The 21,056-nt window shown below is 33.4% G+C and overlaps 1 protein-coding gene across 1 annotated transcript; it reads left to right on the top strand.

Annotated features, from left to right (window-relative positions):
• The first annotated feature begins 330 nt into the window (after nucleotides 1-330).
• LOC129220663 (fez family zinc finger protein 1-like) lies at nucleotides 331-1,812 on the top strand. Its single transcript, XM_054855092.1, has one exon. The coding sequence runs from the start codon at nucleotides 331-333 to the stop codon at nucleotides 1,810-1,812; it is 1,482 nt and encodes a 493-aa protein (XP_054711067.1).
• Nucleotides 1,813-21,056: the final 19,244 nt, after the last annotated feature.

Raw genomic sequence — 21,056 nt, 5'->3', positions numbered from 1 at the left:
ATCTTGTGCTTGAGCTATAGATTGACAAAGAGAAAAGGTTAAAAAATGTACTTCATATAAAATGAAGTAAATCTAAAGGAATTGAGACACATTAAAACTTTTCTCAAACTTAAAAAAAAATCGTTGTAGAAATTTAAAAATAAATAAATAAAATTTAACAACTATTTAAAAATAAATCTTTGAAAATGGGACCGGGAAAATGTGGGTCTGACGTATAAACCATTTCTGGTGCATCTTCGATACCTTTTCTGACACATCATTTCTGTTTTACAGGTTGAAAGGCAAGATGGATCTCTCCAAAGATAATTGACCATGATTCCCAGCTGAAGGATGGCAGCATCTCCTGACCCATTAATGGCGCCTGCGTCTCCTCTGTGTGAGGGCAGTAGTCCTCTCAAAGGTACCTCAAATCTTGACGAAAACTGTAAAATGGGTCCGAAAGAGAAAGAAAAGCAATCACTGGCCTTTTCTATTGCCAAGATCATGGAACCCGGTCCAAAGAAGAATTCAGAAATCCCAGAGAAGAGTATTGCTCCTTTACTCAATGTGATGTTTGAAGACTTCAATAAACGAATGTCTCTCGTAAATCCCTTGATGGTAAATCCACTGTTATCCTTCCCACCAATGAGAGGGAGGGAGGAAATGGAGCAAATAAACATGAATTTCCCTCTGGGACAACAAAGGCATCCTCAAATGAATGTGGATGCTGTCTATGAACTCGCTCTCAAGCGTTTGATGGAAACTTCGGGAATGCAAGACCTGAGGTGCCACATGAACAATGTTTGCCCTCCGACTCGATTCTTGCACCAAAGATCTCAAGAGCTCCTGCGTCATTACGGCTTCATGTATGCTGCATTGCCACCTCAACAACTGATCAGAAGCAACGGTGATATTGCTTGGGAAGACCTACCCTCACCATCAAATTTGCACTCGATGGACTCCTCTATGATCCACAAGGTTATCCGGCCTCAGCCAGTATTGGCCATGACGAGTGGATCCCGGCAGCCGGACGAGTCAGTTGATTCTGAGAGTCTGATGCCACCCTCACAAACTATGGGTCCCACCCATTCCAGGTTCGTGTCGGATCCGAAATCCACGGCGTCGGACTCCTCGTCCAGAGACTGTCCCAGCCCGGTGAGGCAACAGAAGCGCAGCAACCACAACAAGCAGAAAACTTTCACGTGCCCCGAGTGTGGCAAAATCTTCAACGCGCACTACAACCTCACGAGGCACATGCCAGTCCACACCGGTGCGCGCCCGTTCGTGTGCAAGGTCTGCGGGAAGGGCTTCAGGCAGGCCAGCACCTTGTGTCGGCACAAAATCATCCACACTCAGGAAAAACCACACAAGTGCCACACTTGTGGCAAAGCCTTCAACAGGAGCTCCACCCTGAACACTCATATTCGCATCCATGCCGGCTACAAGCCATGGGTTTGCGAGTATTGCGGAAAAGGCTTTCACCAGAAAGGGAATTACAAGAACCACAAACTGACTCACAGTGGAGAAAAAGCGTATAAGTGTACAGTTTGCAATAAAGCATTCCACCAAGTGTATAATTTGACTTTCCACATGCACACGCATAATGATAAAAAACCTTACACTTGCAAAGTGTGTGGCAAAGGATTCTGTAGGAACTTTGACCTCAAAAAGCACATGAGGAAGCTTCACGACAGTGGACTTTCTTCATCTGGGGTTGGACATGCCCACGAAAACAACGCCACTGCAGCGGTAACAGTGAGTCTCATCAATCCGTTCTTTGTCTCTCCAAGCACCAGTTCGTATATGGAGCCAGGTTCTAGAATAATCTTGTAGTCATTGAGAAATAGATAAATATAAATATAGTTCATGAATCCATTCAATCTACATTATCTCTACTGATCATTGGAATAGCGACTTCAAGTGCTATATAATATTTATAAAGAAATTCCGTTAAAAACTAAGTGAGCTTACTTTCTCACATACCAATATCGATATCTTAATTCAGATAAACCTCACAATTGACTTGAGAAGCAGGTTTCTATTTCAAATAAGACATTTTAATAATTGAAACTGATTTTTAAAACCGAAATATGTATATTTTTCATAAAAGTTAAAATATTAGTTCAGTTGAAGTGTTAACATTTTCTCAAACTGCAAGACATTACCAGGGGTCGATCCAGATCTTATTTTTTCATCCCCTATTTTGTGAAAAAGCAAAATATTTTCGGGAATATTCTTTGTTTTGTGAAAAATAAATTATCGTGATTTTTTTCCCTGGGAAAAGGTTATATCACGTAAAAGTTTAAATGTGTAGGATGTTTTTTTTTTCTCAGAAAAATCTCCAACATGTAACACAATCATATTCTTTCAATCACTAGAAATATTGAAAAAAAAAAAAAAAAAAGAAAGAAAGAAATACTCAAAAATGGATTCCCATCATAATAAAAGAATTTTGGGGCAAGCAGACGTACCAAGAGACAACATGTAATAAACCAACTTTCTCATGTTCATTTTCCAATAATTAATTTATTTACTAATTTCGCTAAATTTTTACGGCACATTGTCCTCTTTCCTTTCCTTTTTTTTTAAACTTTTACGTAAAAGTAAGCTAAAAACTATTTAAGTTGAATAGTATTCTAAAATTATTTCTGTGAAGTTAATTTTGAATCTTTTCCACAATAAATATAATTCTTAAAACGCATATTTGTGCTTATAAAAATGCCTCATTTTTCGTAACAGATAATAGAAAAATCATGTAAAAACTGTTTTCATCCGTTCCTTTTTAAATTGTTTTCCTTTAGGTCTCTGAATCACATTTACGAAAATTCATTTTCTACAATTTTGGTTTGAACTTATTGTACTCCCTTCATGGTAGAAATAATTTCAAAATTATTTGAATATCGATTACTTACGATTTGTCTTTAATTTTATTCTTTTATTTTCATTTCAAAAAAAGAAAAAGTTAATTGAACTTATGAAATGTGTTCTTTCTAAAGGGTGTTTTTTTTAGAGGAAGAGAACTTCAGGTTTAAATAAAACACAGTTAAATGTTGTTAATTGCCATGAATGTTGCTTTATTTGAAAGATGATTCTTTGCCATTTTTATTTAAATATGACATATGGCCTCCTCGGCTGGCTCGGAGAAAGTCTAATCGGAAAGTCCAATTTTCTCACTTTTTGCAGCAATAGAGGCCGTATGTCAGTAATAAGGTGGCGAATGTTCTCTTCCAAGACGTCAAGCGTCTGTGGCTTATCGGTGTAGACCAGAGACTCCACATAGCTCCACAAAAAGTAGTCCAGCGGTGTTAAATCGCATGATCTTACAGGCCAATTCACGGGTCCATTACGCGAAATTATTCGTTCACCGAACGTTTCTTTCAATAAATCGTGACGCGCGCTGTGCGGCATGTTGCACCGCCATGTTGTCTATTCATGATGAAATGGCAAACCGAACTGAACACAAAGCAAGTGGCAGCTATTAAAATGGCACACATATCAGACAGTGTTGCCAACTTAAAGTTCTATACTTCTAAAAAACCACCCTTTATATTGTTGTTGAAGATTTCGAGAAATATCGAGCTACTTTTTTGAGAAATACTTTGTGAGGTTTGTTCTTAAAATAGCGTTTTATGAAAAGTAAACTTTCTCAATTTTTTATAATGTGAAAAGACAACTGATTGCTTAATTTGACAGCAAATTTTCAATAATCCCAAGAAATGAAATCATAATGGGGATTGAATGGGTTCCTAACTTTGCATAGAGTATTTTTTCCACGAAAATATAACTATTATAATAATGTAGATTTGGATACTGCAATAATAATGGAAGTTACTTGTGAATACAAATTAGAAATCCTGTCAGTGTTCCGTATGGCATTTGAAATATTTCAGATTTTTCCACTATGTTCACCGTATATACTGTGTATAGTCCACCCATGAACTTCTTAAGTCATATTTAGGAAAAATAAGTTTTCACTTACGTAAAATTTTGGAAAAAATAAATTTTCAAGCAAAAGTCAAACTTTGATAAAATAAATTTTTACTTATATAAGTAAAATAGGGGGAGGGGGGACTTCATGTATAAGTCACTTTATGGAAAAAATAAATTTTCAAGTAAAATCAAATTTCGGAAAAATAAATTTTCACGTATATAAGTCAAAAACAGATTTTGTCTTGAAATTCAAATGAATTCTCGCTGATAAGATGGAATATGTGCTGATATGTGAAATGCAGATGCAGGTTCTCTTTTAATTGAACTTAAGGAGAATTCACATTCTCAACACATATCGACATTTTGATGTTTTAATACAGAATTCTTATTTTCAAATAAAAGTTACAAAAAGCATACAGTTTATGAACTTTGCAGTGAGTTGCTTGTCGCGTTCAAAAGACATTGAACATCCGTGATTTCGTAAATACTTTTTTTTTTTTATCAGTGACGCCCTTTAAATCAAAGTTTTCACTTCCAAATTTAATCCAAAATTATTTGACCTATACATGAGTGTACGGTAAATTGACGGGAAAAAAATTGAGATATATTTCACACATCTATGTCAGCTAGACTGTTATGTGATAAGAATGAAAGGGCTGAATTAGGAAAGAGAGATTTGTATCCGTTTTCCACCCACTGTGTTTAAATTTTAAGTTATTGTTCAAAATTTTAACGCTTAGTTGACTCACTTTCTTAAAACTTAAATATTGGGTCAGATGGGCCTGAAAATTATCTCAGCCAATTTTGCTTCAGTCGAAACTCTATAAAATGAAGCCGTAATCAAAATTAACCGACTTATACTTCCTAATCTTTACTAATAATAAAGCTGAAAGTATCTCTGTATGGATGTCTGGATCTCTGTGACGCGCATAGCCCCTAGAATGTTCGGCCGATTTTCGTAAAATTTGGCACAAAGTTAGGTTGTAGCATGGAGGTGTGGCACCTCGAAGCGATTTTTCGAAAATTCGATTTTGTTCTTTTTCTATTCCAATTTTAAGAAACTTTTTCCGAGCAAATTATCACAACGTGGACGACTAAATTACGAATTATCATAACGTGGAACCGTGACATGGGCAAGCAAATGAATATAGCAAATTTGCGAGAAAACCATCATCCAATATTTGTAAATATAGAGGCGAACCAAATGACCTTTTAATTTACTACTACGGGCAAAGCCGTGCGGGTACCACTAGTTACAATAATAAAAAAGAATTGCCAATTAAGGGGTCACAGTACTTTTCAAACTTTTTTTTTTAATTTAAGTAAATTTCTTATTTTTTTGAAACCATAACATGCATACTTATTTCTTAATCAATAATTTATTTTCAAAATTTAAAAACATTGCCTACTTTTTTAAAAATTCAAAAAATTGAAGAAAATTTCAATTTCTTTGAAATCCCTAAGGTTTTTTTATTTTTGCACTAATTAATTTTTTTTTTTTTTTTTTTGGCTAAACGATCACTATAATCATCTCTAAAAATCTGTGCATTCATTTGCTTATGCGTTTATTAGAAAATTTTCTGTAATTAATTATGTAAAAAATCAAAGTTTTTTTTAAAAATTAAATTGGTTTTTAAAGGTTTAACATGCTCTAAACATTTGAGTAACTTATAAAATGCTTATCCAATGCAGTTTTGTCAAATATGTTATCCCAATTGCAAAAAGTGTTACTTTAAAGCTGTATCTTTAATAGAAAAAAATCCTGAGGGATTCTAATGACATGAAAACACAAAAATACCATCATCGAGAAAAAGCAGATTAAAGTTTTTCTTTTGCATAAGAACACATAGCGAGCGAGGCTTAAAACCATTCATAACTTCTTAAATATTTGAACTAAAGCAATGAAACTTTTTCCCTGTGTTCAGAATATTTTTTAGTTCTGAAATAAGCAATAAAATTTTTTTTTTGATCGTTTCATCATTTTTGAGGTACTGTAACCCCTTAAAGAATCAAGTTTGGGAACCGCTTTATTCAGCCAACATTAGGCCTCATTGTTGTGAATTTTGGATAAATATTAAAAGTTAAAAGAAACAAGTGTTTTATTTATTACATCTTAAGTTTTACCAATCAAGTTTCTTTGAGGTTTTAAAATCGCCTCATGAAAATAATAATTTGTTTTTCAAAATTTTCAAAAATCAGGAAATATTTATAGGAACGTATTCTCAGTTAAAACATTTTGCAAGTTTATACTTCATTCGCATATTTTGTAACTAAATAACGCATAATAATATGAAACCGAATCAAGAAGTTCATCAAGGATAAACAAACCAATCAAATATTATGAACATTGTACTGTAAATAGGAGATATGTATGGGAACTGCGTTCTTATACATCTGAAGCACTGATAATATCGAAGTTAAATTACCAAGTTCAATATTTGTCAAAATTGAGATTTTTTTCTGCTCACTTCTAAAATTTTGAAAATTATATTGATAATAATTAATGTAGCCTTCAAAATCAAAGTAAATTATTATTTAAATCGATCATATTGCTTTGAACAAAATTATTTTTCTGTGCTATTGTTGGTAGTTGGTGCCATTATATAATGTATAAAATCAAGTCATATTCCTATTTAAATAGATTACTTATTGTAATCCGTATGCTTTGTATGTATCTTTCCCTGTGAAATATAGGAGTCATTGTAATATATATGATTAATAAATGTGTACTAAGTTTAAGTTCTCAGAAAGTCTATCTTAAGTAATATTTGTTGAGATTATGCATCTAAAGACAGCAGTATAGCATAGCGAAGGACGATTACTGGGTCAAAACTCTTCATGAATCATTTACGTGCTTCTAAAACTCTATACATGCATTCACTATGGACCAGTCGAAGATTACATTCATGGGGGGGGGGGGGGGTTGCTAATTTAAGAATTCCTATTGTGACTTGCATGAAAAATTCAGACAATAAATGGCTAACAATTAAACCTGTGTCATGTGTATACGGATTGTAAGTTCAATTACTTAAGTTTTCAATTTAAAAAAAAATGAATTTTAAGACTATTTAGTTGAATGTGCGGTTGTTTACAAAATTTTAAAAGTATTTTTTCTGAAAGAGCATGCTTAAAAACATAGCATCTGACCATTTTAAAAATATTTTGACAAAGTTTAGCATTTAAAAAAAATTATTTTAATCTGTGCGCTTTCATTGTTTGCTATTCTGCGTATGACATCACAAAAGATGAACTGCCATTCACTGTTGCCATAAACGCAGAGCGCAATATTTAATTTGCTTTTTTACTCACATGTATTGGCAACGATGTGATTGATAGCAAGCGTAGAGCGCAATTTAATTCACTTCTTGCTTATCATAACGTGGAAACAGGGGCGGCAAATAGGGGGAGCGAGAGGGGGCAGTTGCACCGCCAAATTTTTTGCACAGAATGATAAGCAACGGGCAAATTCAGTTTACGTAAATCGCAAATCGGCGACCATATCGTCGTCTCAGAGCAAAACTAAGACATTTAATCCCAGAAATAATACTAAGATATCCTACTGTTACTCTGAGATATGTCAAAAGTTTTTTTTTTTTTTTTTTTTTTTACAAAACACGCCCACTGATTCTCGATAATAGTGAATGAATCTTGAGACATTTCTGTAACACAAGCGGATTTTGCTATTGGGATGTAACTTAGAAAATTTTGAATCATTTGCAACCCTTTTCAGAACAGAAAAAAGTGATGGAGGATGTCTGTTTGTTTCAACTAAAGAAATAATCTTCTCGTGTGGACTAAATATTTCATACTTATGTGTTCAGTGTTATGAGAGGACCAGTGGTGTGGCTGCACAATTTTACAAGCAATTACTTGATATTTTGCGTACGTTGTTACGCTCATATTTTAAATGTATATTTGTTAGTGAGAGAACACCGATTCCTTTTGGTAGAAAAACATTTCAGCAACCCAATGCTTTACATTCATAGAAAATTCTTACAAAAGACACGCTATTTTTGAAAAAAGTCAAACATCAACAAATGCCTTTTCTGGTTACTCTTTAACTTTGTCATTTCTGAGTAACACAAGATATTCTTCAAAAGTTAAAATTATAAAAGTCCTCCTTGTTTATTTTGAACTGTTTGAAAGTGACTCTTTCAATGGCGGAAAAGCCGACGCCCTTTTACATGTATGACTATGTTTGAATGTTTATTCGCTTTTTTTGTATTGTGGAGAGTTTTTAAAAAATTCTGCACTCTATCTAAACATTTTCAATCCGCTAACCTTAATTTTCGGACTGTCCATGCTTCAGCTAAATCTACAGTTGAAACAGTTTATAAATTTTGTTTGGATGTATATTTCAACCAAGAGCGAAACTTTAAAAAAATCTTAATGCACGCCAATTTTAATACGGCGGAAAAAAATCCAAATGAATTTAGAAGGTGCCAAAAATCAATATGATGATATAAAGTCATAAAATTGAATTAATATTTTGTATCAGATAATAGATTCAGTTTGTAATAAAATTAAAATAAGATTTAATGATAAAAGTTTATCTGTATTGTTGGCCTTAAGCTCAAGGTTATAGTGATAGGTTATTGAAAAGGAGAAATGAGATGTTTCAATTATACGTAAAATGTATAGCACTGAGCAAGAAGAATTGTTTTTCAAATATCCACTATACTATTCAATAATGAAAAACGAAGAATAGCACAATATTCAAAGTTACCTGGGTTATTTTAAAGAGAAAAATCTAAGAGATGTGTTTTCTAACTTAACTTTGTTGCTTCAACTGTTTTTCAACTATTCCAATTGGCTCAGCTAGTTGTGATGTTGTGAAAGATAATTTTTGTGCGTTAGGAGGCTAGAGAATTATCTTCGGAGCACAATGGGACAAAAAGAGACTTTCATCTTTAGTTATACTGATAAAAATGTACGACATTCCATATTGATGGAAGAAAGTAATGAGATTTCCAGATTCTAAAAATCGTACATTAAAACTTTCAGAAAGGTAAAAACTGTAATATCAAAATATTTTGTTGAATAATTTATGACCAAATAAAACCATATTAATTAATATTTAAACTCTTTTAATAGTCTTATCTCTACATAGTATAAAATGAAGTCCCCAAAAAGCGTCTGTGCGTTTGAACTCGCAAAACTCGAGAACTACACGGCCGATTTCGGTGAAATTTTCACAATTTGTTCCTTTAAGTCCTGAAAAGATTTGCAGACCGGTTTGAAACAATTTAGATAAATAGTTCTTTTTTTTTATTCCAATTTAGGCCCAATTTTCACATAAAATCCCGAATATGGGGGTGAAAAATTACTTGCATATATTAATATTATATATCGTTGGAAAGAATAGAATTTCCCACGTTTTACGTAATTCGTCTCAACGCTCTAACCAACTTACGGCGGGAGTTATTTGCTTTTTTAGCTCGAATTTGTTTAATTTTTTAACCATTTTATTTTGCGTTTCCACGGTAACGCTTTTTGAATCCATTGTTTATTTCATCTTTCTCATTTTCAATTCTTAAACTTATTTTACTTTGTGTTTCCATGGTTACGCTTTTTAAATCCATCTGTCTCATTTTATTTTAATTTCTTAAAAGTGTTTTAATATCTGTCATCATTGTTTGAAACGAAAATTTTGCATGATGTTTTTTTTTTCTTCTTTCATTTAAGCCTGTTACTGAATATACTTCACTTGACACAATGGTTATTTTCAAGGTAGACCGGGCAAAGCAGCTAGTCTTGTATAAATATTTAATCCATTTTATGATCCTATCCTGTTAACCAATATGTATTTTAATCCAAATTGAGGTAACTCACATTTAAAAATCTCGACCCCCCAAATGAAATGTTGAAATGCCGCCCCTGCGTGGAAACATCGGTATAGACAGCAAGCCTAAATATTCAGTGCTGCAGTGGAATATGCGGCAAAGCTCATCATTTGTGACGTCATAAAAACCACGCCTTGTTTGAAAAATCGGACATATTAAAAAATTAATTGAAAAATAGCTGTAGGGAAAATGAAAGTATTTTCTGGGTCCATGTTATTTTTTTTGCTCGTTCTATCAACTTCAATTACTAAAAGTAGTAGTACTTTTGACTAAAGGAAACAACCCCATTGCCGTGGGAAGGTAACCAGCAGTATTTACAAGAATGAGCTTTTGAGGTATTTAAAGAAAGATGCTATTGGTTTCCCACAAACAGTGGCGCAGCGAAGAGGGGGGGGGGGAACCCCTCCCCCAGGGTCATTGGTCTTATCATAAATGCGTATTCTAATACAGTAGTTTAAACATATAAAAGGACTGTTTTGATCAAAAGAAACCTCCTCCAGAAGGTGTTTTTGATCAAAAAACCCCTCCAGTAGGCATTTTTGATTTAAAAAAAAACGTTTTTGATTAAAAAAAAGCCCTCTCCAAAAGGTTTTTCAGGCTGCTCTAGTGCCCACAAACAATAGTAAAATGCTGAAATTGGACGCTCTTTCTGTGCTATCTTTTCAGCAAGTTAGATACAATATGACAAATATGGAGAAAAAAAAGGAAAATTTTGCAGATACTGTTGTGTACCTTCCCTGGGCAGTAAAGTTCTCATGTGTTGTGAAATGTTTGTGTAGGATATAAATTTGACGAAAGAAACTACAGAAGAAAGTAAGTGTAATTAGCAAGACACACACACACACACACAAATTCGAAAAAAAAAAAATCTCTTCAAGAATGAATACGAAAAGTGAAACGAGCTTGATTGACTCGCGTATCTGAGAGGATTACCCCCCCCCCCCTCCAGCCCCCACAAGCCGATTGAATCAAATCCTTATCACCCCAGCGGTAATAAAACAGACAAAAAAGGATGTTCCGTTGCGTATCACTTCCCAACCCCGAACAGATCATCCTTTTAACATCGAATAACATCGACCCCTTCCTAAGCCGTTGATGGGATTGATAATGGGGGTGGACTCCCACTCAAGTGAGTGAAAATCGTGACAAATTGGAGCGACCCCAATGAGCTCGGGTGGGTGACATCCTTTACCCCCCAGGTTAAATAAGGGGAGGGATCCCCCTCGCAGATGGATTTGAAGCGTTTGTCTTCCGACTCTTCATATCTGATAAGGGGGGGGGGGGCGGAGTGATATGATGGAGAAGGGCAACAACGTAAAAGAGCTCTAATCTGCTTGCAAAAGAACACTGAGGTTTTCGCAGTTTTGCACATACGTATGTTATGAGATTTTGATAAATACATACGATAAAAATAAATCCTAATATTTGTAAATAATAATAATAATAATAATCGAAACATAAATGACAAAGGAAGTTAGAAAACAATAGCTCAAATGCGTGCGAAAACAACAATACGATAACTAAGCATAGAGTAAATTTCTTTACTCTATGAAACTGAGAAATATATTTAGAATGTAAAGTAAGTAAATTAAATAAGATAGCCATACAGTAAAATTTGAAAGAAAAAAAAAATCCTATTTTAATTTTCCAACTCTGAAGTGTCTAGTCTCAATTTTATTTTTTTGGTGTTCTTCTTCTGTACGTGTGCATGTTTGTGATATAGCATGCAAGCAAAACAACAAATTAAAATGGCGGCCTTATCTGTTGATGTCTTGCCACAGCCATACAGCCATTCACTGAAGTAGTGTCACTATATCTATCTAAATTCTTAACTATACTTAAAATTAGAACTAAAGATTCAAGTTTTACTTCACTTCCTTCACTTGTTTCACCACTTCGTTCAGAAAGCATTTTTCAATACTAAATGTTCACAAAAGCATAAAACTATAGATTTTATCAAAATCAAAGCCACTTGCTGGCAATAACTCAATTCTGGAAAAAAAAAAAAAAAAAAGATACGTCTTATGTGCTTTTTAACATGGTAGTGTGGTGTAATTCATTTTTAGAAGGTAAGAAATATTTTGAAATATTTTTGAAAACTAAGCGTGTAACATTCCTACTCTACAAAAAGTCAAAACATAAAGGGAGAAAAGAGGGAAAAACTCAATTTGTTTCTGAAGAAATAAAGTTCTCACAATCAAAGACTGAAGCCAAGAACAGAACTTCTAAAAATTAAAATTTTGCATTAATTTCTTCTTTTTTTTTTCATATTTTCTAATTGTAATAAATGTTTCACAAAAAAAGCATTAGTGAATCGTAATATTTTATCACGACACACGAAACAATCATAAAATAAAAAAATTTTGAAAAAAAAAAAATAGAACCGACTTCAAAATTGCTCTAAAAAGTGAAAAATAATTTTATTCTTTAAACACCATCGATAATGCTTTTAAACATAATTTTTGAAGTTGGCGCAAAAACAAAACGTAAAATCCAGTGTAACCATGCTTCGTTCATATTTTTTTTTTTCAGAAAAGCATCCAAAATTACGAACGAAACATTTATATCGGTATTCAAATATGCTGTCATCAATGCATAATGTATGTGATAGTGAAAAAACTGGTCCTGGTTAAATTTGCAGTTGTATTTGAGTTATGGCTGTGAATGATTTTATCTATCGTTTTTGCGCCAACTTCAAAAATTATGTTTAAAAGCATTATCGATGGTGTTTAAAGAATAAAATTATTTTTCACTTTTTAGAGCAATTTTGAAGTCGGTTCTATTTTTTTTTTTTTCAAAATTTTTTTATTTCATTCTTTTTAGTGTAAATGTAGGTATTTCAGAAATAGTAAGAAGTTACCATCACGAAACTTCACCTTATTTTTTTCATAAAAATGCTCCGTACTAAAAAAAAAAAAACTATAAACACGCGTTACACTTTAAGCGATTGGCACTAAAAACTTATCTTTGTTCCTCTCTGGAATTCATGTGTAGTTAATTTCTATTTAAGTATTACGTTTTCCCTAACTAATTTCCATTTCACAGCATCTAAGTTGCTCATGATGCAATCCTGTATTTTCTTACTTAGCCCCGATCATCTGTTATCGGCATAGATGATAACGATAAAAATACTACAGAGTAGTTGAGTCAAATCTAATGGTAGCATTGTGAAGGCTAAGCAGATCCTAATCACTGCATCACCTCGCTTCCAGGTTAGGTTTACCCCTACTATGGAGCAATAGCACTGAAGAAAGGAAGATTTTGATAATTCACATAGGGTTACTATAAATCAGCAGGGTTACTAAAATAAAATTATTTACGCCAAAAATGAGACGACAGCGCCAGATTCCCCATTATCGAAATATCCTTTGAAGAAATTTAATGCTTGCTTCAGAGAAGCCTTCATTCAAAATTATCATTACAATTACTATTAATGTTACTGTTATATGGCACCAAACTTTTATAACAATGAGTTTCCTATTGTCGCGTAGATGAAGATAGCGAAGACAATGTGAAAGCCAAATGAAGCGAATACTCTTTAGTCTCAACTCGAGATCTTTATTCAGAACCACGAATGAACGTTACATCTCCTTATATACAACTTGAGAAAGTGCTGGAACTTTCCAGACTTAGAAAGATACAAAAATTAATAGAAGATTCGAGAAAATACGGGAAACAGTAGAAACGAAATTTTAGTAAAATTCACTTTGTCCTAGTCGGGATTTGAACCTGAGTTGCTCGTGTGGGAGGCGAGAATTCTACCACTGAGCTACCGATATCCACGGATGAAAAGTGCGAACTTCGCTACAAAATCATTTAATAGGGAAATTGCATAAAATTTACTGTTTTTTGCCCATAACTTTTTTTCTAATGAACAAATATGGTCAAACAAAGTAATGGGACCTAAGTTGAGCCATCCCCTATCCATTAAAAAAATAATCATCAAAATCGCTTCACTAGGTGAGACGCTATGAGTGGACAAACAAAAAAAAAAAACATACATACGGTATGAATTGATAACTGCCTCCTTTTTGAAGTCGGTTAAAAAAGCTTCTATCTATGCAGTAACGTATGAGGAATTTGATATTGGAATAAAACACTGTCAAAAAATAGTACAAAAATACACCAATTTATTTTAAAATAGACAATAAAACCGAATACATATTTTAAATGAATTCATTTAAATAACGTTTGTGTAAGAAATTCTAATGTTAAATATGATTTAAAGAACCATCGCTCAAACTTACCGTTATTTAAACGTAAAATAGAATAATATGTCCAATCGAAAAGTAACTAAGGTAAACACACCAGTAGTGGCCAGTGCTTCAGTAGTGGTTTCACTTCTAGGTTACTTATATACACTTTGAAGAAAGAAAAGAACAATAATAATGTGATTAATGTATTAATACTTAATGTAACTACCATATTGAATCAATTCTATTCATCAGTCATCTGAATTCAAAGTAAGTAATGTAAATTCTTCGGATGGGAGAATGTCAGATGGCCACTACTGAAATTTTCCGATTGCGGAGAGGCCATTTCTGGATCAAATTTGAGGTTTGGAAAAAAAAAAATGCATAAAAATTGAACAAACTGAAATTCTGCATTTTTAGAAAATTAGACGATTAAAGGAAGCGTTGGGCAATAATACGCTCATTGAGTTTCAAGAGAGGTAATTAATATTGTAGACCTACAGTTTAAAACTATGCTTCACTGTGACCCAGTGGTGCAGCGAAGAGGGGTTTTGGGGGTGAAAACAACCCCCCCCCCCCAGAGCCATTGGTTTTTACATAGATGCAAATTCTAATACTGTAGTTTATGCACATGAAAGGGATGCTTTGATCAAAAAAACCCTTTAGAAGGTTTTTTGATTAAAAAATCCCCTTCAGAAGATATTTTTCATCAAAAAAAAAAACCCCTTCCAAAAGGTATTTTTGATCAAAAAAAAAAAAAAAAAACACTCTAGAAGGTATTTTTCACCTCCCACCTCTCCAGAAGGTATTTCTGACTGCGCTAGTGCTGTGACCACTACAAGTGCGTTTTAAACTTTAAAATGGCCACTTCTGAAGCACTGGCCACACAGGTGTGTTTACCTTTCCAAGGAAACAAAAGCAATAATATCAATTTTTGGACATTAATGAGCTGCGACGCAGAAAAGAGAGAGGGGGGGGGGGGGGGAACAATATTCATGCATGCAAGAAAAAGCAGACCATAATATTTATTTCCAGACCTGTTTTCAATTTTATTGGTCTCACCACAATGGATCACGTGGTTCTCCTCTATCAGTTACGAAAACAATATTACTGAGAGCAAGCCCCAAGTAAAGTGTGAACAATGAGCAAACTTCATTCCTCAATAAATAAAATAGAGGAGTGAAAAAATGATTTAATGGGTTTTTTATCTATGTGAACTGTAAAAAACTATGGAGTAATAACGTTCCACATTTGGGGGATATTCGAACAGAGTAACCGGTTCACCGTAAACCGGTGACTAACCAGACACGTTCTCATAGAGCTACCGGCTAATGAAAACTAATGAATATATCCTATTATGGACACTAACTATTCCCGTGGATTAACCATTGACGTCACCAAATCAACCAACCGGTTGCTATATGCGAACATACCCTTGGTGCTTGGTGTTGAAAAAAACCTCAATCAATGTTTGATCAAAGACTAAATTTTAAATTAACACCAAATAAATGTGCAGAAGCGGTTGAAATGGTTTAGTTCGCATCATAGATCAGTACACTGTTAAAACCAGGGGTGCCACAGGGGTAAAGAATTTCACCCTAGGGTGAAAAAAACAGTGCCGCGGGGTGAAACGGAGGCTAGGAAGTGTCGTCAAGGTGCTTTTGGTTCCTCAGTGGGTGAACGACGTTAACAAAAGTGATTCAATAGGAGAGCGACTCATTGCGCATAGCGCTCTGACTAATCGTCCAACGACAACTTCAGTTTTGAATGGCGAACGAAGGAAGTTGCAACGAATTTTGCTCTCACATTGAATGAAGTACAAAACTGAAAATTTCGTGGATTAATCTTCGAAATATCGCGTAAGTAAAGGCATTTGATCATATTGTAGCACTTAGAGCTTTCGAACATATTTAAAGTGTTTAAAGTATGTTGACAACTGCTTATTGTTCCGTTTGCCTTATTAAATATTTAATATCTTGCTATTTATGTCCTGCAAAACTGTTACCTAAAACTATCTTGAACAACAACAACATTAAAAATGAAAACGTTTAAATCAGCTGATAATTGAATTGCTAATTCCGGAATAAAAATGCATCGACGTGAGCAGCCAATATACCAATATCTATTTCTTCTCAAATGAAATAACTACGTAGTAGAAACTAACAAAGCAGCAAAGCCGGGGGGGGGGGGGGGAACCGCATGAAAAGAAATCTTTCTCAATCAGCGTTTGACTCATGAGTTTCACATCGTGTTTTGGTTAACGTATCTTTCTTAGGCGTTATTGCATGAAGCGAATGTAGTTATCTACTCGTTTTTATTTTTAAAATCTGACGGAAAACTTGACATTGGAAAGAAGGGCTTTTAAATCAGTATTTATCTTGTACGCATAAGGATACTCAAATATCGATATACTAAGTATTGATATGTTACACTGTTAAAAAAATTTCCTGAAAATAACGGAGAAAGTACCGGCAGCAAAGTTGCCGTAAATATTACGTTTCCGTTCAATGACTTTCCGTGATTTAACAGAAGTTCCATTTCTTATTTCTCCGTAGTTGTAGTTTTCCGTTTATAAATTTCTCGTGACTGAACGAAAATTCCATTTCTTATTTTTCCGTTCATTTACGATCTTTCTGTGTTTTAACAGAATTTACGTTCCTTATTTTTTCATTGCGATATTTTTTCCATTTCTCACTTTCCCGTATTTATGTAAAAAGATTTTATTTTCAAAAAATATTTAAAAAGATATGTCAAGTATTGACTTTTCGTTTCATTAAAAATTTAGTTCTTTAAAATGATATATAATACAGATATAGTTAACTGTTCTAAAATTATTACTTTTTTTATTTGCATTTGTTACTCAAAGATTTTTTAAATTAACATCTGGAGAGAGAACTTACCTAACATACCAAGCATCCATTTGCTGACCAAAACTTTTTATATCAACTTCAGATGAGTCAAATTAATCAAATAGTACTAGCAGAAAAATTGATGGATTTGAATAGGACACCAATTATCCCTGCTGATACTGTTCGATATTCCCTTCGTCGTACATTGTCTGGGGTGGCATGGAAAAACATACATGAAAAAAAATATGATATTTTTATTTGCAGAATATGTCAAATAAAATGCTATTAAAAGCAGGTTGACGTTATCATATAATAATATACCTGATAGAGAGTACCGCATATCTATTGTGTTTAAAAACAGAATCATTGACATGCACGTGAAGAATTTTTGGTTCCCAGATGCTACATCCCCCCACCCCCAATGAAATCCAAATTTTTCACTCATTGGAATCGCAACGTAGATTTTTAGTACATAATCATTATTACTTAAGCATATATCAATCAGTTCGTTTTACCCGAACTGTTTTTCCAAGAAACTTGCAATAATCTCAAATAAGTTGATGGATAAGATCTTAATAAATTAAATTAAATACTTATTGTAGTCAAAACTTTCAGTGTATATATAAAAGATCAACAATACACCTTTATTTAGAGATTTAAAATAGTTACTTTCAGTATTCCAAACTGTGAAGCGAATCCCCCCCCCCCCAAAAAAAAAAGAGTGATTTTTCCTATCTTGCTGGCATACCACGATAATCTCCGGTATAGATACGAAATGGCATTTAGTGTATTAACTTTTCAAGAATGCGTAAGAGCAGTAAAAAATAACTCTATAATAGTTGTATAAATTCTAAATAAACTATCATCGGAATTCTATCAAATGCATATTAACAAGGAAAATACATTTGTATTAACATGTACAAAGATATTCAACAACACTTACATATGACCAGCGGTGCTAAATGCATCTGGATACAGCTAATCCAATAGGCTTTATTTTAAATTGATAACACGAGATCCTTAAACTATTCTCACTGCTAGAGCACACAATATGACTAACGAATAGAATTGTTCAAAGTATTGAGCAAAATATTAAAACCACAAAAATATTCTAATACTGACTGAGTAAAACCCACATCAAATCACCAGGGCGATCAAAAACACATCTGCCAGTCTAAAAATGGCGCGAACATTTTTCCAAACCTACAAAGTTCAAAGGCTTATAAACAATTTCGACATACGAGTATATTACTCTCCAGACATGAAATAGCAAGCTATCTATTTTGTCTACAGCATCTGAGTTGTTATTCTAAATATGCTTTTAATTAGCAAAATTTAACAGTGCGATTAATAAGGCACTATCAATAAGTGATGTTTATCATGACTTGAAGACTAATCGGAGCAAAGTACAGCACAGCGGCAACCCTAGAAATGGAAAAATTCCGTTTTCGACGGGATGTTTACGTTTTTGTAAGGAAAAAAATACATTTTGAAGCATTACGGAAATATTCTGTTAAAATCAGTCAGAAAACTACCTGAATTTTCAGGTTTTTTTTAACAGTGTACGCTCGATTAAAATTTTAAACGTTTATGAACGCTTTTATTTTCCCATAATTCTAATCTAATGTTACCAAATATTTCTGGTTGTTCCGACAAATGATTGGTAACTACCTTCCCTATTCATTTTCAGTATGGATCATGCAATAAAAGTTGTCAACAACATATTCATTACTGAGCAATCCAAGAGTAAATATAAGAAAGTTAGTGCACGAACAGACAAATTAAAGTCATGAACACTTCTAAACTATGTTCGAAAGTTGAAATGTGATCAAATGCCTTCGTATATATAAATCAAAATAAATAAAACACAATTGTACTTAAAAACGCAAACAACACGGGGGGGGGGGGGATCTCTCTAGGAAGCAATACAGGTGCCATTTTTCTCACCTGGAGTACCATCTTTCACCTACGGTGCACGTTGGGTGAAGGGAGCCAGTTTTTCACCCTTGCTAAGGGTGCAATTTCGGCTCTCTATCGGGTGTCACTGGTGAACAAAAGTTTCACCACTGAAAGGTGCCAAACGCAACCTGTAGTTTTAACAGTGTACTGAAGTGAACAAACCTTGCACCAAACTCATACGCACGTTCACGAATTATTTTCATCTGTGGAAACTAATTTTGGCGTTCCCAACTTCCGATGGCAACAGCGAATCATTTCTACATGGTTGGTGTTCATCGCCCGAAACTGCTACAAGAGTTACGTAAGGTATGTATTCAGTTGGGAAATAAAGAACTATTTGTTTAAGTATAGCTTAATTTATGTTTGTATGAATGTCACTTGTATTTAGGAATTTTGAAACATTTAATTTTGTATTACACACGCTGTGCATCTGACATTTTCACCTCATAACCATTCTCGACATTCGAAATGACTTTTTGAAACCAGTATATACAATTGAATTTATTTGGTTTTGTTTGGTATTTTTACAAATTTTCGTTTTGAAATACATTGAATACAATGATCTGACCACACTGTTAAAAAAAAAACTGAAAATTCAGGTAGTTTTCTGACTGATTTTAACAGAATATTTCCGTAATGCTTCAAAATGTATTTTTTTCCTTACAAAAACGTAAACATCCCGACGAAAACGGAATTTTTCCATTTCTAGGGTTGCCGCTGTGCTGTACTTTGCTCCGATTAGTCTTCAAGTCAATGATAAACATCACTTATTGATAGTGCTTATTAATCGCACTGTTACATTTTGCTAATTAAAAGCATATTTAGAATAACAACTCAGATGCTGTAGACAAAATAGATAGCTTGCTATTTCATGTCTGGAGAGTAATATACTCGTATGTCGAAATTGTTTTATACGCCTTTGAGCTTTGTAGGTTTGGAAAAATGTTCGCGCCATTTTTTAGACTGGCAGATGTGTTTTGATCGCCCTGGTGATTTGATGTGGGTTTTACTGAGTCAGTATTAAAATATTTTTGTGGTTTTAATATTTTGCTCAATACTTTGAACAATTCTATTCGTTAGTCATATTGTGTGCTCTAGCAGTGAGAATAGTTTAAGGATCTCGTGTTATCAATTTAAAATAAAGCCTATTGGATTAGCTGTATCCAGATGCATTTAGCAACGCTGGTCATATGTAAGTGTTGTTGAATATCTTTGTACATGTTAATATACAAATGTATTTTCCTCGTTAATATGCATTTGATAGAATTCCGATGATAGTTTATTTAAAATTTGTACAACTATTATAGAGTTATTTTTTATTGCTCTTACGCATTCTTGAAAGTTAATACACTAAATGCCATTTCGTATCTATACCGGAGATTATCGTGGTGTGCAAGCAAGATAGGAAAAATCACTCAGTTTTTTTTTTTTTGGGGGGGGGGGGGGGATTCGCTTCACAGTTTGGAATACTGAAAGCAACTATTTTAAATCTCTAAATAAAGGTGTATTGTTGATCTTTGATATATACAATGAAAGTTTTGGCAACAATAAGTACTTAATATTATTTATTAAGATCTTATCCAACAACTTGTTTGAGATTATCGCAAGTTTCTTGGAAAAACAGTTCGGGTAAAACGAACTGATTGATATTGATATATGCTTAAGTAATAATGATTATGTACTAAAAATCTATGTTGCGATTCCAATGAGTGAAAAATTTGGATATCATTGGGGGGCGGGGGGGGGGGATGTAGCATCTGAACCAAAAATTCTTCACGTGCATGTCAATTGATTCTGTTTTTAAACACAATAGATATGCGGTACTCTCTATCAGGTATATTATTATATGATAACGTCAACCTGTTTTTAATAGCATTTTATTTGACATATTCTGCAAATAAAAATATCATATTTTTCATGTATGTTTTTCCATGCCACCCCAGACAATGTACGACGAAGGGAATATCGACACAGTATCAGCAGGGACAATTGGTGTCCTATTCAAATCCATCAATTTTTCTGCTAGTACTATTTGATTAATTTGACTCATTTGAAGTTGATATAAAAAGTTTTGGTCAGCAAATGGATGCTTGGTATATTAAGTAAGTTCTCTCTCCAGATGTTAATTTAAAAAATCTTTGAGTAACAAATGCAAATAAAAAAAAGTAATAATTTTAGAACAGTTAACTATGTCTGTATTATATATCATTTTAAAGAACTAAATTTTTAATGAAACCAAAAAGTCAATACTTGACATAACTTTTTAAATATTTTTTGAAAATAAAATCTTTTTACTTAAATAC

Source organism: Uloborus diversus, chromosome 4 (genome assembly GCF_026930045.1).
Source record: "Uloborus diversus isolate 005 chromosome 4, Udiv.v.3.1, whole genome shotgun sequence".
Lineage (NCBI taxonomy): Eukaryota > Metazoa > Arthropoda > Arachnida > Araneae > Uloboridae > Uloborus > Uloborus diversus.
The sequence above is the reverse complement of the archived record's forward strand: the minus strand, read 5'-3'. Positions and strand labels throughout refer to the sequence as shown.